The 12981-nt window shown below is 61.6% G+C and overlaps 3 protein-coding genes across 9 annotated transcripts in view; 1 reads left to right on the top strand and 2 right to left on the bottom strand.

Annotated features, from left to right (window-relative positions):
* Positions 1 to 1587: 1587 nt before the first annotated feature.
* On the bottom strand, positions 1588 to 5816 carry EMC6 (ER membrane protein complex subunit 6). Of its 3 annotated transcripts, XM_070061230.1 has the most exons (4): positions 5650 to 5816; positions 4625 to 4797; positions 2209 to 2322; positions 1588 to 2122 (listed from the first exon to the last, which is right to left on the bottom strand). In XM_070061230.1, the coding sequence occupies exon 4, from the start codon at positions 2072 to 2074 to the stop codon at positions 1742 to 1744; it is 333 nt and encodes a 110-aa protein (XP_069917331.1). In that variant the 5' UTR covers positions 2075 to 2122; positions 2209 to 2322; positions 4625 to 4797; positions 5650 to 5816; the 3' UTR covers positions 1588 to 1741. The 3 variants fall into 3 exon arrangements, with proteins under 3 accessions (XP_069917331.1, XP_008269106.1, XP_002718910.2); XM_008270884.4 differs by lacking the exons at positions 4625 to 4797; positions 5650 to 5816 and having other exon boundaries at positions 2209 to 2490; XM_002718864.5 differs by lacking the exons at positions 2209 to 2322; positions 4625 to 4797; positions 5650 to 5816 and adding an exon at positions 2323 to 2485.
* TAX1BP3 (Tax1 binding protein 3) lies at positions 2469 to 6764 on the top strand. Its single transcript, XM_002718865.5, has 4 exons — positions 2469 to 2722; positions 5038 to 5157; positions 5489 to 5566; positions 5816 to 6764. Exons 1-4 carry the CDS (start codon positions 2684 to 2686, stop codon positions 5951 to 5953), a joined length of 375 nt encoding a protein of 124 aa, XP_002718911.1. The 5' UTR covers positions 2469 to 2683; the 3' UTR covers positions 5954 to 6764.
* An 890-nt stretch (positions 6765 to 7654) lies between these two features.
* The window catches only part of CTNS (cystinosin, lysosomal cystine transporter), a 28017-nt gene continuing 22690 nt past the window's right edge, over positions 7655 to 12981 (bottom strand). For 4 of the 5 annotated variants that reach the window (XM_002718866.5, XM_051825363.2, XM_051825364.2 and 1 more), the window contains 7 exons: positions 12806 to 12937; positions 12119 to 12218; positions 11911 to 12030; positions 10703 to 10873; positions 9264 to 9381; positions 8893 to 9007; positions 7655 to 8561 (listed from right to left, as the gene is read on the bottom strand). In XM_002718866.5, coding sequence (XP_002718912.3) covers positions 8507 to 8561; positions 8893 to 9007; positions 9264 to 9381; positions 10703 to 10873; positions 11911 to 12030; positions 12119 to 12218; positions 12806 to 12937 — 811 coding nt within the window. In that variant the 3' untranslated portion in view covers positions 7655 to 8506. Of the gene's footprint in view, positions 8562 to 8727; positions 9008 to 9263; positions 9382 to 10702; positions 10874 to 11910; positions 12031 to 12118; positions 12219 to 12805; positions 12938 to 12981 lie in introns of those variants that run through there. The other variant, XM_051825366.2, reaches the window with a different exon arrangement.

Raw genomic sequence — 12981 nt, 5'->3', positions numbered from 1 at the left:
ACTTTCATGTAATTCTAAAACAATAAATAAAAGATGTCCATTTTAAACCTGGCCTGATTTTAGAAGAAGAGACTGAAAGAGGCAGACCCAACAGTGAGTAAGCACTGTAGCATGTTCCTCATTATCTGGCAGAGAAATTCAAACTCAAGCGTGGAAACCCTTGAAATGGGCCTATGTTATGCGTGAAGACTGGGAAGGCACGGGTCAAACTGACACTTTTCAATCAACGAGTAGAAGCTGGTGACTCCGGAACCCAGCTTTTAGCCTGTGCCCGGGCGGCCTGTTAAATCCCCTCAAAATGCTGCGAACCGGAAGGCACTCAGTGCCCAACAGGGCAGGGTCTGCTCAAGGCCAGGCTTCCTGCCGCCTCTGCCTCAGGACTGGCTCTCCCTCCCCCTCCAACGCCTGGAGAGAGGGGCAGGCGGGCAGACCTGAACCGGGCGCTTCAGGGGTGGACGGAGGAGCAGCTCCTTGGCTTTGTGCCGAGCCTTTGGCCTGGGGCCCGGACGGAATTCAGGCCGGGTCCCAGATCCCCTTCCATGGTCGGCCGGGGCCACCTAGGCTCAGTAAATGAAACGGGCGCTTGGGTCCAGGCTCTTGAATTCCTGTCCCATCTAATGATGAGACAGCCCCTCCCCTCCAGGCTGCAGACGCAGCGGTGTCTGCTGCCGCGGTCCTGGGCCTCCACGTCCCCCTGGGCTGGGCCAGGGCCCTACCACTCTCTCCTGATACCACTCACCACAGAGAGTATTGCTCTCCCCAGGCAGACTATCAATTCTTGCAGCAACCTGTTCATTACTGCGACTCTGGAGCAGTATTTACTTCTCGATTAGGCACTCGCACTTAAGATAACCCTCCTGAAAAGAAAGGTGATGGATTAACACAGGCAGAGGTATCCCCATGTTAAAACACCCAGTTTAGCTTGGATTTGCTTTTTCTTATGGGAAAGGCAGCACAGTGTCGCCAGGTGAAAGGGATCTGAAGTGACACAGTTCTCCCTCCAGGCACACTCGGCCAACGAGAGCAAGTTACGAGACCAAGGCCTGACACCTGGCCCTGGGCCTTCCCAGCGAGCAGCATTTCTGGTCCTCACTGAGCCCCAGCCACAGCAGCCCCTTAGTGAGGCAGTAGACTGCCAGGAGCAAGGGGGCTAGAGGCCGGCGCTGTGGGTTAAAGCCCCGGCCTGCAGCGCCAGCATCCCCTGTGGGCGCCGGTTCCAGTCCCGGCTGCCCGACTTCCAACCCAGGTCCCTGGGAAAGCAGCATGCACCCGGAGACCCAGAAGAGGCTCCAGGTCAGCTCCAGCTGCTGCGTCCATAAAAGGGAGTGATAAATAGTGGATGGAAGATCTTTCTCTCTCTCCCTCCCCCTCCCCTCACTTCCCTCCCTCTCCCCCCTCTTCCCTCCCTGTAACAAATTAAAAAAATAAACAGAATCGAGTGAGATCAAAGCCCACCCAGCACTACCATGCCGTCTATAGCTCCTAGACGCTACCCCAAGCTGGCCAGGTTAGCGCCCAGTCCCCAGCCCCCACCTGTTCGGCTTCCGCACCCAGCCCGTGCGCTAGAGGAGGAGAGAGGGTCCAACAAAGCGTCTCACACTTCATTTAATCTGAAAACATTACGGGCTCGTCGTCCTCAGAGATAAGTTATGTATAACGTTACAGAACAAGCAGCGAACTCAACACTTTGAAAACCTCGGCGAGTCTACGCGGAGCGCCGCCGACCGGGTCCCGCCCTCGCTCAGTAGACGTGCACCATGCCGTAGAGGAAGGTCCAGAAGAGGACGTAGGTGAAGAGGCCTCCGATGAGGCCGCCCGTGAAGAGCGGCCGCCGCGACTTGAAGTACTTGTTCCACCGCCTGCCCGCCTTGAGGATCAGGAGCAGGGAGAGCAGGACGGAGGCGAGCAGGTAGAAGATGAAGCCGTAGAGGCCGGTGAGGCCGAGGATGCCGGCCGTGGCCCCCGACAGCGCCGACACCGAGGTCCGGCAGTAGTCCAGCACGGCCGCGTTGCCCCGCACGGCTGCCTCGCTGATGAACGGCGGCCCTTCCCTCTTGCCCACCACCGCGGCCATCGCACCCGCCGGGGCTCGGCCTGGGCTCTCTCGCGGAACGAGGCGCGGCTGTGGGGAAAACCGAGTTACAAGTGGCGCCCGGAGCGCGGCGAGTAGGGTCCATGGCCTCCCCCTCCCCCTGGGGCTTCCGAGACCTGGCGCTAGTCCTGGATCTCCGTCTCCCCAAAGACGCCGAGGACGCTGACGGCTCTTGCCGGCCGGGAGAACGGGGACACGCCTGTGTCCCCTAGCCAGGAGAGCCCCGTTACCTGGAACACGGCGGGCGGATAGTCCCAGCGTTCCCTCACACAGGAAGCAGGACAGACCCCCGGGACGCCATCTTGTGCTGGAGGATGCTGGGAGGGCCCGTTACGCATGCGCGCTGGCTCAACTACGCCTCTCGCGCCTGCGCGCCGGGCACGCTCCACCCTCTCCCCGCTTTTCTACGCACGCTCCGGGACTTCCGAAAGCCGAACAGCGCTCCGGCCGGTGATTGGCTGGAGATCTGTTAACTATTCATAAGGGGGCGTGCCCAGCCAGGGTGCCTTTGTTAACCAGGGAGGGAGCGGCCGCGGCAATCCCAGCTGCGGGCTTCGCTGAGCGGTCCCCGGTTACCAGATTGGGATCGAGATGTCCTACATCCCGGGCCAGCCGGTCACTGCGGTGGTGGTGAGTGTACTCGCGCGGGCTCTTTTTCGTCTCGACTTGCCCCCATTTTTCAGAGCGGTAAACTGACACCCAGTCAGGTTGCAAAGCAGCGAACCGGGGCGGGGGCCCGTGCAAACCCGCTGTCAGGGCTCGGGTCTCTGCAGGAGCGCGGCCGCAGCCTCCTCCGGCCACGAAGCTCATTCTGGGGGCTAGGAGCCTCCCGAGGCTCCAGACGGAGGCCAGACTCCGCGCACCGTCGCCCAAGAGGCAGGCTGCTTTGGCCTGCCGGCGCGGGGAGCACGGGGGAGCAAGGCTCCGGATGCGGGCGTCTGGGAAAGCGCCCCTTCGCAGGGCTTCGGTGCCCCCAGCTGGGCAGCCGCGGGGGGCGGGCGCCGGCCCGACGTCCGTGAGTCGCAGCCTCTGGAATGAGGAAGTGCTTCCTCCGCTCCAGCCGGCGCCACCGCCCCGAGGAGCGAGATTTGGGGGTGGGGCTGGCCGGAGGGAGGCCCCTGCCCCATTGGAGTGAATGCGCACCCTACCAGCCAGATCCTTTTCTCAGCTGCTGGATCCCCAGCCCTTGGGGCCAGGGGCAGGTCTCCCGCCTGGCACTTTCGGCGCACCGTGTGCCAGGTGCTGTCAGAACAGGCGAAGGGAGAAAGGGAGCTGACACCCACACGTCTGTGTCCCAGCTGAGTAGGCCCTGGAGGCCACCCCCTCCCCCTCCCGCAGAGTCCCAGAAAGAAGTCCGGTTACGCCCAGCCATAAAGGAAGCCGCCAGGAAGGACCCAGGTCTCCTGCCCAGCTCCCCAGAGGTTTCCGCCTGTGAGAGGTCAAGCCAAAGTCCCAGCCCTGGAGCCGCAGGGACTGGCTGTGCTATCTCCCATGGGCTCCTGCAGCCAGGCAAAGAGGCTGCTGATAAAGGTGGCACGAGGGTGAACTTGGAGAAGGCCCTGCTTAGCTACTGACAGCCGTCCTGAGCCTCACCCTGCGGGCACCAGCTTAGCTCTGCAGAGCCCAACAGCTGCCCAGAGGCTAGGGGTCAGCTTTGCTTCTCAAGTGGAATAAAGGTGGTGCAAGGGAGGGGCCAGAGAGCACCCAGCGAGGCAGTGCCAGAGCCCTCCCACCTCAAGGGCTGTGCGCTTTTCTCCCTTGAGGGCATGTGCTGGAGGAGGTGGGATGGACCTGCAGGAGCCCTCTTTTGGGTACTGGACCCAGTGGGCCTCAGGGTTCATGCTTCCTCCTCCCCACCCCATGCCACAGGTGGGCCCAAGGTCTTCCTTCAGGCTGTAAGACTATGCCGCGCCCAGGTCTGCAGCACCAGGAGCCGCCTGGGTGGGCCTGGCCTCTCCCTGACCATCTGCCTCCTGGACACCTTCCCGGATGGCTCCTAGCACTCCAGCCCCACCTGCTCCTTCTCCTGGGTCCCCCCATTGGAATGTTGCCGTGTTCAGCATTCCTGTCCCCAGGCTTCCACCCCAGCCTCTGAGGCACCTGCTCTGACTGCCCAAGTAGTTGTTCTAGCCTCAAACTTGACCATGCCCTGTCCTACTCCCCAAGCCTGGTCAGCTCCCCTGGGTTCCAGGGTCAAGGCCAGGCAGCCAAACTCCTGATCATCCTCTCAAGTCCTGGTTCAAAATGATCCCTCCTTGGTGAAGCCTCCTCAGGGCCGAGCAAGTCACCTTCCCTCCCCCCCAGCTCCCAGCTTTGATCTGGTGTGGCTCCCAGCAGTGACTTGAGGGTGCCTGCTGAAGGCTCTGAGCACCCCAGCCCCAGAGCATGTTGGGAGAGCCCCAGAACACTTCTCTGCCACCTGCACTGTGCATGAGCAGGGCCCGGGGCTCCAGGAGACCCCTGACCTCATCTGGGACCAGTCTGGTGGTCCTGCATCCCAGACTTCTCTGTCTGGCACCAGCCCCATCTCACCTTGCAGGTGCCAGTGTCACAAACGTCCAGCATCTGCAGTCCTCTTCTGTCCCCGGCTGATCTGCTCCACTTTGTCCCAGCACCTCCTGCCTTGCTTGTGACAGGCTGGCTCCCAACGGCAGTGTCACCTTTTCAGGGCCTGGCCCTTCCCACCCCGTGTCCTAGGTGGAGCCCTGGCTCATAGGCCAGGAGGGGCTGTGAGCACTTGTGACTAAGACTGGCACCTGAGACTGGGAAGGGGGAAAGTGGAGGGCAGGACTGGGTGAGGGGGTCAGCCTCCAGGGCTGGGGACCAGCTGCATTCCTGTAGGGGACTCCGGGCCCCACCCCTTGGCACGGCTCGGAGCTGGCCTGGCACTACCAGAGGCCTTCTCTACATGCCCACCTAAGCCAGCTTCCTTTTTTGTTTGCCAGCAAAGAGTTGAAATTCACAAGCTGCGTCAAGGGGAGAACTTAATCCTGGGCTTCAGCATTGGAGGGGGCATTGACCAGGATCCCTCCCAGAACCCCTTCTCGGAGGACAAGACAGACAAGGTGAGGGGGACCGGAGGCCTGAGAGGGTGGGCACTGCTTCCTGGGCCTGTGTGGGAAGAGCAGACCCCATCTCAGAGGGTCCAGGAAATGATCGGCTGGGAAAGAGTAGGGGTGGAGGTCGGTCTGCCCAGCTGCCCAGGAGGAGCGGGAGGTGGCCCTCAGCCAGGGCTGGGGCATCCCTGGTTGCTTGGCATAGCCTTCACCAGCTGTGTGCCAGGGGAGGCTGGGGACAGGGACAGAGGGACAGCTATGGGTGTGCTATACTGGGCCTCCTCTGTGTATGAGAGCCAGTCCAGGGGCCACAGGGCCTGACCCAGGCTTCTCTTCCCAGGGCATTTATGTCACACGGGTGTCTGAAGGAGGCCCTGCTGAAATTGCTGGCCTGCAGATTGGAGACAAGATCATGCAGGTAACAGGTGTCCCAGAGGAGGAAAACATGGCTGGGGCTAGAGGGGTTGAAACACTTGTGGGTGGGGGCTGGGAGACACTCACCAAAGCCCTTTGGAGCCCATGCTGGTACTGCCCCGGAGGAAGCCGGCTCTCCTCTGTGTACTTCAGGGACGCTAGGTGGAGGGGTGACCCAGGCCTCTTAAAGCCCCCTGGCCTCTAGATGTCAGAGGGCAGTGGGCTGAGCTGGGCTGTTCTCTCCGTGGGCCAGGTGAACGGCTGGGACATGACCATGGTCACACACGACCAGGCCCGGAAGCGGCTCACCAAGCGGTCGGAGGAGGTGGTGCGCTTGCTGGTGACGCGGCAGTCGCTGCAGAAGGCCGTGCAGCAGTCCATGCTCTCCTAGCAGCCCGCCAGGCTCCCTGGCTCGTGCCTGTTTGTATAGCGACACCACTACCCACGCGCTATCTGTCCCACGTCCCGCCTGTGGCTGAATGCTGAGCCGCAGCTGATCCCAGAGGCCTGATCCCGCCTCCCTGTCACACTCCCGCCCCCAGCCCGAGGCCTCTGGGACCAGCTGGCTCCCTCGGAAACTGAGGGCTGGGAAGAAGGGTCTGGGGCCAAGTGGCTTCCAGGCTGCAGTGACCCTAGGCTCAGCCCCCAGACCCTGCTGCCTGCACAGCAGTGCCCCAGGGAAGCCGGAAAGACTTCCTGAGAGCCGCCAAAGCTGGGGAAGGCTGGTGGGGGGACGCCTTTCCCACCCTGCCCTGCCTCCCGTGTCACCTCCGCAGTGCCTGCGCCCCACACTTTCTCCGTGTTGTCCACTAGGGGCTGGACCCATGCTGCCAGAGGCACTGGGAAGGCCTGCCCCAGGGGAGGCAGGCAGGCCCCTTGTTCACCCCACTTCCCAGGGGTGGCCTCCCTGGGGCCTGCCTGCCTGCAGGATTTAGCAGAGCTCTGAGGCGGACATCTCAGGATTGCCACTGTCCTCCACGCCTGTGGGTTTAACTTTTGTATTTTTTTAGTCCAACTTTGATACAAAGCCTTTTTATTGTACTGTTTGGAGATGCCCACTCTGCTCTGTAATTTAGCTTACTAATTCACATCCAGGGCAGCTCCTAGCAAGTGGACAGGCCTCACTCTGGTTACCATGGAAACGGGGCTGGAGGCCACTGTTCCACCTCTGACATCTGCCCAATAAACAACGCTGGAATCCATGAGAGCTCTTTGCCAGGGCTGGGGGCGTGGTGTGTGCGGGTGGCTCAGGGCGAGCACAGGGTGGCTGGCTTGTCCCTGGCTGCTCTGAGGCAAGAAGACAAGGCCCGACCATTCCCAGGTCCTCTTGCCAGGGAAGCCGAGCTGGTGGGACCTTGGAGCTTCAGTGGGAACCGCTGTAGCAGGCAAGGACCACATCTGGATGCACCTGCACTGGAACTGGGGTGGGGGCCGGGACTGGCCCCTGAATGCCTGAAACCCGCCTGTGTAATTCAGTTTCAGCTCCCACCTGGGCTGCACCTCGTACACCCAGGGGGTCTTGGGAAACATGCCCCAGCCAGGACACAACCCCAGATGTCACCAGGGGCTGAGGTCTGGCCAGTTGGGTCCAAGCAGAGTACCCAGCCCCCTGCCTACCAGCCCTGGGAAGTTGTGGCCATTCCTGGATCCGTCTCGCACTGCCAGGTGTGATTCTTAAAGGAGAGTCAAGATTCTGAGATCTTTTAAAGCGTATACAGACATGGCAGGCTGGCTGTCATCTTCGGCATGTGTTACAGCTGGACAAGGATCTGCAGAGCAAGGCCTCCACTGCTGGGCTCCCAGGGGCAGCACGCCCTCCATACCTCACCCGCCCCTGCTTACACCCATAGCACAAGCAGCAGGCCGTGGTACCTGTGAGACCTACCTGGCCCTGGGTGTGCAGGCGTCTTGCACTGCCCAAGAGGGCTCCATGATGAATGATGTGCAGGGTCAGCACTCGGCCATGTTGGGTCAGCAAACTTCACAGCCCTATGCGTTGCCTTACACGAGGCAAACAGGGCGTCTCCCTAAGCCCCAAGGACTTGGCCCTGCAGGTCCCACACCTGCCTTGGAAACTCATGAGTGCTTAGAGTGCGCAGAAAACAAACAGGTCAGGTTTAATCGAGGGCATGGGCCCCTCACAGGGATTTTGTAGTAAAAAGAGTGGATTGACAAGCTCAAGGCACCTCCTGGGACCCTCCCCCCTCCATTCCACCCACCACAAAGATCAGCTTGGCTGGGAAGGGAGGGGCTGTGCCAGGGGTAGGCCCGTGGAGACTGAGTGACTTGGGCTCAAGTTCTAACTGAAGGCTCCTGAACAGCACAAAAGGGGTCTCAGGTAGGGTCTGGGGGATATGAGGGCAGGGGGCCTTCCCCTCACTCCAGGAGTGCTACTCAGGTAGGTCTGACAGGTCCTAAGGCACAGACTGGCGGAGACAGGGGCAGTAAGGCATGCGCCCATGGGGCCCCCGGGCTCGGGGAAAGTAGAGGTAGGAGAGAGGGCGGAACCAAGTCAGCCACTTGTGAAACCTCCCTCGCCCAGGGCTGGAAGGAGTTAGTGTGATAGGCTCACTGTGGGGTAGACGGCCAGAGGATGCTGGCCTGAGTCCAGTTCTGAGCCAACCCATGGGCAGCTCGGGGCTGGGAAATACTCTATCAGGCCCTGGCCCGAGCCACTGCTGCTGCAGTGGAGGGAGCCGAGTTAGGCAGAAACAGTGTCAGGAAAAGTGACCTTCAGCCCGAGCAGCCCAAGGCCTAACCCCGAAGTCCTGGCCCCTCCGCCACCAGCACCAGCACCTCAGTCCGTCGGCCACAGCATCTGACCACTGGGTCTCTGAGAACAGCGGTGGCAGCAAGGCACCCTTGGCTGTGCCGGCTGTAAGGCCAGCCCTTCACGCTGCTCCCAGAAACAATGGCTGTTTGGGGCAAGGCCTCCACTGCAAGCTCAGCGCCCAGTCGTGCCTGAGATGGCTGCCAGACCTGTGGGTGCTGCCTGAAGCCTTAAAGAAAACAGAGATGGTGGCATCAAGATGCAGGAGGGCCAGCAGCATGGCCAGGGAGGCCTGCGGAAGGCTGGAGACCTCCGGGGAGGCTGGCAAGGACCGCCTGAGGGCTGGCTGTTGATCTCTGACCAGAGTCTGGCGTCTGTCTGTCCCCGAGGGAGGGCCTGGATGCAGGAGGGCTGGTTCAAGTTTAAGGTCTTGGGCCCTCAGGGAAAGTGCTCCTCCAGCCAGCATACTGGCCAGCTCTGCGCACCAGCCCACTCCTCTGGCCTTCACTGGGCCAGGCCTTCCCCACCAGGTCCCTGGGCGCTAGTTCAGCTGGTCGTACCCCGGTTTCTTTCTGTACAAGCAGAAGTGCTGGATGAAGAAGACGACATCGAAGAAGATGGAGAAGACGCCAAGTCCAAACTTGGTTGGGTCTCCGAAGATCAAGGTCCATTGGTCTGTAACAGCCAGAGGGGACAGAACCTGGTTCTAGACTGGCAGCTCCGGAAGCAGCCGGAGTGCAGGGCCGGGGCGGGGAGAGGGTCCTCCCCTGCCCAGGAAACCAAATCCTCAGCTACAAAGGCCCCTGTGGGAGTCTCTCCTGGAGGGGGGTGGCAGGGCTGGGATCGGCTTGGAACCAGGCTGCAGGGCTGGTGGGAAGGGGGTCCCCGGAAGCCAGGCCCCCCCGTGCCTGCAGCCCACTGGGTGACTCACCATTGTTGTAGGACTGGAGGAACATCTGGAGGAGGCTGAAGCTGCCCCCGGTGAAGTCCAGGAGCACATTGCCAATGCTCCAGCCCTCGGTGCTTTTGTAGTAAAAGTTCATGTAGGCCTGGGCCAGACAGACAGAGGCGGTGAGGGGGCTGGGTGGCTGCCGCCTGTGCCTTGTGACTGCTGCTCCAAACAAGAGTGGCTCTAATTCCTCCCACACGTGTGCTTGGCCTTGGCTCCAACAAACACAGTGACCTTTGGGCTGTGACGAGCCTCGGCCGAGGGGACAGTCTGGGTGGTCCTGGCGTGCACAGCAGGCAAACGCCCTCCTCCAGGCCCCCCTGCCCCTCACAACTGGTGGAGGCAGGGGCGGATGCCACCTTCTGTCCTGCTCCCTTGTGGACCAAGCTGTCTGCTGGTCTCCTGTCTCCTGACTCCACACACGTGCAGCTGCACTCTCCCCGCACTCAGCCCGCACCGCACACTTCCCACTGTGGCGTCCCGTTCCATCCTGGACAAGCTGCTGAGTTCTCCTAGACTTAGTTTCCCCATCTGCAGAGTGGAGCTGATGCCCACTTCGGCCTGGCTGGGCTAGTAGCTGGACCAGCTTTAACATCCCCTTCTTCCTGCTGCCTCTCCAAACCATGCTGCCTTCTGGGTCTCCCTGACGGGTGCCCTCTCCCTCCCTCCAGCCTAGGAGGGAAGTCTGGGCCCCTTTGCTGGTCTTCTCCCAGTCAGGCTCCTGGCCTTGTCTGCTCCCAGCCTCTTCCGTACCTGCTGCTGCCTCTGCAGGCCCGGATGATTCCAGACCTCTCCAGCTGGGTTCCTTCTTCCCTGGGGCTGAGGACTTAGTTCACCCAATGCCTTCCCCTGCCCAGGAGCCCTCCCAAGACCCCTGAGACCTGGCCCTCCCCAGCTCCAACACTGTCAATGCTGCTGGGCCAGCCCTGCTCCCTGCTGCCTCCCGCACTTCTGCCTGTGCCTCTGTGCAGGCTAACCCTGTCCGTCCCTGCCCCCAGCCTGGACTGCCTGCCTGGCTCCCCTCCTGTTCATAGGATTACGTTCTGCTGGCCCTCAGGGTCTAGCCCTGTGCCTGGCCAACACTCCTTCCTTCCTGAGCCCACGGAGCACAAGGTTCCCAGCGCTGGGGTAGCTGAGAACGGAGCTTTCCCACTGGGAATGGGGCAAGTTAAAAGAGGCTTGTGGTTCACAGGTGGGAGTCTGCGGTTGGCTGCTGCTTCTCTTGGGGGAAGATGTATTTGACTCTTAAGTCCCTGGACCTGAGTGGGACTGAGCACTCAGGAGGAGGCTGAGGGCCCTCCCAGGAGGAACCCTCTGTACAGGAGGTGCTTGTCGGGGTGCCCCACTGGGGTTCCCTGCCTCCTGTGGCTTCAGCTCTCCCCGCACCACCATGTGAAAATGCAGGAGGGCCCTGCGAGTACCTGTGGGAAATACTTGACCAGCGTGACCGCGAGCTTGATGTAGGAGAAGCAGAAGAGAAACTGCAGCCACGTGGTGGCCCCAACCGCGGCCACAATCATGGTGATGAATGCGAAGAGCCAGGAGAGCAGCAGGAAGCCAATGGCTGGCTTGGACACGCGCTGGCCGCCTCTCTGGGAAGGGTGAGGGTAGAATTGCAGATTAGAGTGATGACTCAGGAGGGGACGGCTTAGAAACTGGGTGGATGATGGGCCATGGGGGAGAGCTGCAGGCTGCGGCTGACCTTGGCAGAGCCTATGCAGAGATCAACAGCCTCATCTGGGCCACGGAACAAGTCAGCGCTGGGCTGGGGCCAGCGGCCAGGTCGGTAGTGGGCAGGGTCACAGCCCCAGCACCAACAAATCCTTTTTACTATCAGGGTCTCCCGTGTAGCCCCTCTTAGACTCTCCTGCTCCTGTCTGCTTTTGGTACCCACTGTGCAGAACGAGGCACCTCTCAGAGCTCACTCAGGAGCAAAGCGAACTGGGAAGTAGACATCAATACCCTGGAGGCCTGGACCTGGTCCCTGCCCAGCTGTTGACTGTTCTGTGCCCCAAGGGCGCCTGGTCCCTGTAGTCTGACCCTCCACCCCTGCCTTTTCCCGCAAAGGAGGCCTCCTATGGCCAGGCTTCACAGGGAAGGGCAGGGAAACTGGGCATCTGGGGGTCGAAGAGCAGCGTGGCCTTGCAGGTGCGTGACAGGGATGCTAGGAGGGAGGCGGCACAACCGCAGGGTGTTGAGAGCACTGCTGCCAACCGGAGGGGTCCCTGGCAACAAGGTTTGGTCCAGGCTCCTCAGCCTGGCGCGTGGGACCCTCCTGATGGGGGCCTGCTCCCCTACTGGCACCTGTACCCCGGCACACCCATGTGCTCACAGCTCCTCTCGGATGTCCCTCAGCCTCCACAATCTGTGCCGCTGGGGAGAGTGTCCTGCCCTTCCCCTGCCCCGTGGGGACTCCACTCACCCTTGGACTGAAAGCAAGCGCCTTTCCCTGGCTGCCTCCCAGTCCTTGGGCTTGGGGCCTCCACTGTTTCGACCCCTTCCAGCTCTGACGGGGTCCCTCACTCCAAACTTGGGCTCACGGGTGTCCTCTGTGCCCCGGGCTGGAGCACGGCAGGAAGCGGGTCGGGTGGGTGCTGCCTGGGCCCCGCCGCTCAGCCTGACATCTCACCTCATACATGCAGCACTGCACGAGGACGATCAGAGTGAGGACAACTGCGTGCAGGCTGAAGAAGACGTCATTATTGTCCACGGGGTTCACGCCATTAGGGTATTTGTGGAGAAACTGCTCCTGGAGGGGCGGGGAGAAGCTGGGCAGTGAGGGGCAGCCCGGGGAGAGGCAGCTCAGGCAGGGCTGTGGAGGGTGGGCAGGGACATACCTTGATGTAGGGCACCCACAGGAGGCCGACATTGAACACGCTGTAGGCCACAAAGCCTGTCAGGTTCAGGGCCACGAAGTCGAAGCTCAGACCAACAACACTGCGGGGGGTGGAGGGGACAGAGCCGGGCGGGGTTAGGCTGAGGACCCCGCGGCATGGGGAGAGAGGCAGGTCCCTCCTGCTCTGCAACCCCTGCCCTCTCGGGAAGGGTGCCCTCCCTGCCTCCTGGTCCCAGGGGGAGCGGGTACCCCCTGCAGCAGGGAAGCAACTCTTCCCTGGCTCTCTGTGAGTCCAGTGTGTGTGTGTCCCCTTGTATCCAGCGTGCCTGCAGGGCAGCTTGTGCCCCACCCCAGTCCTTAACATCCTGGCAGGACTGCCTGCTGTCCATGGCTGCAGGACCCATGGCCTCACACCTCGGTCTTCCAGGCCAGGCCAGACCCAGAGCAGAGCAGACTGGGTGGACTTCCTCCCTCTCCGCCCACTCCCCACGTAAATGAGGAGGCTTCACACGGAGAGGCTGCAATGGGCAAGGATGGGCCCAGAAGTCCAATCCAGGCTCTCAGAGACAGCTCGCCCATCACGACAGGGGCAGGCTGAGAGAAGAGCAGAGGGGGCAGCCTACAGCCCCACTGGGACGCCCTGCTCTCGTCACCCCACGCAGCCTCCACGTAAAGCTGGGTAGGTTACCTTTTCCGCCTCCAGTTCTTGATCACCTGCGGGTAGAAGGAGACAGACCAGGCCACAAAGTAGATCCAGCCGATCACCTGGTTTACGATGCTGATGGTGTTGCTGCGGATCACTGAGAAGAGGATCCTGGGGCTAGGAAGGAGTGAGGGGCTGGCATGAGCTGAGGCTGGCCTTCC

This window comes from Oryctolagus cuniculus, chromosome 17 (genome assembly GCF_964237555.1).
Source record: "Oryctolagus cuniculus chromosome 17, mOryCun1.1, whole genome shotgun sequence".
NCBI classification, from domain to species: Eukaryota; Metazoa; Chordata; class Mammalia; order Lagomorpha; family Leporidae; genus Oryctolagus; species Oryctolagus cuniculus.
Note: the sequence above shows the minus strand (reverse complement) of the source record. Positions and strands in the feature narration are given on the sequence as shown.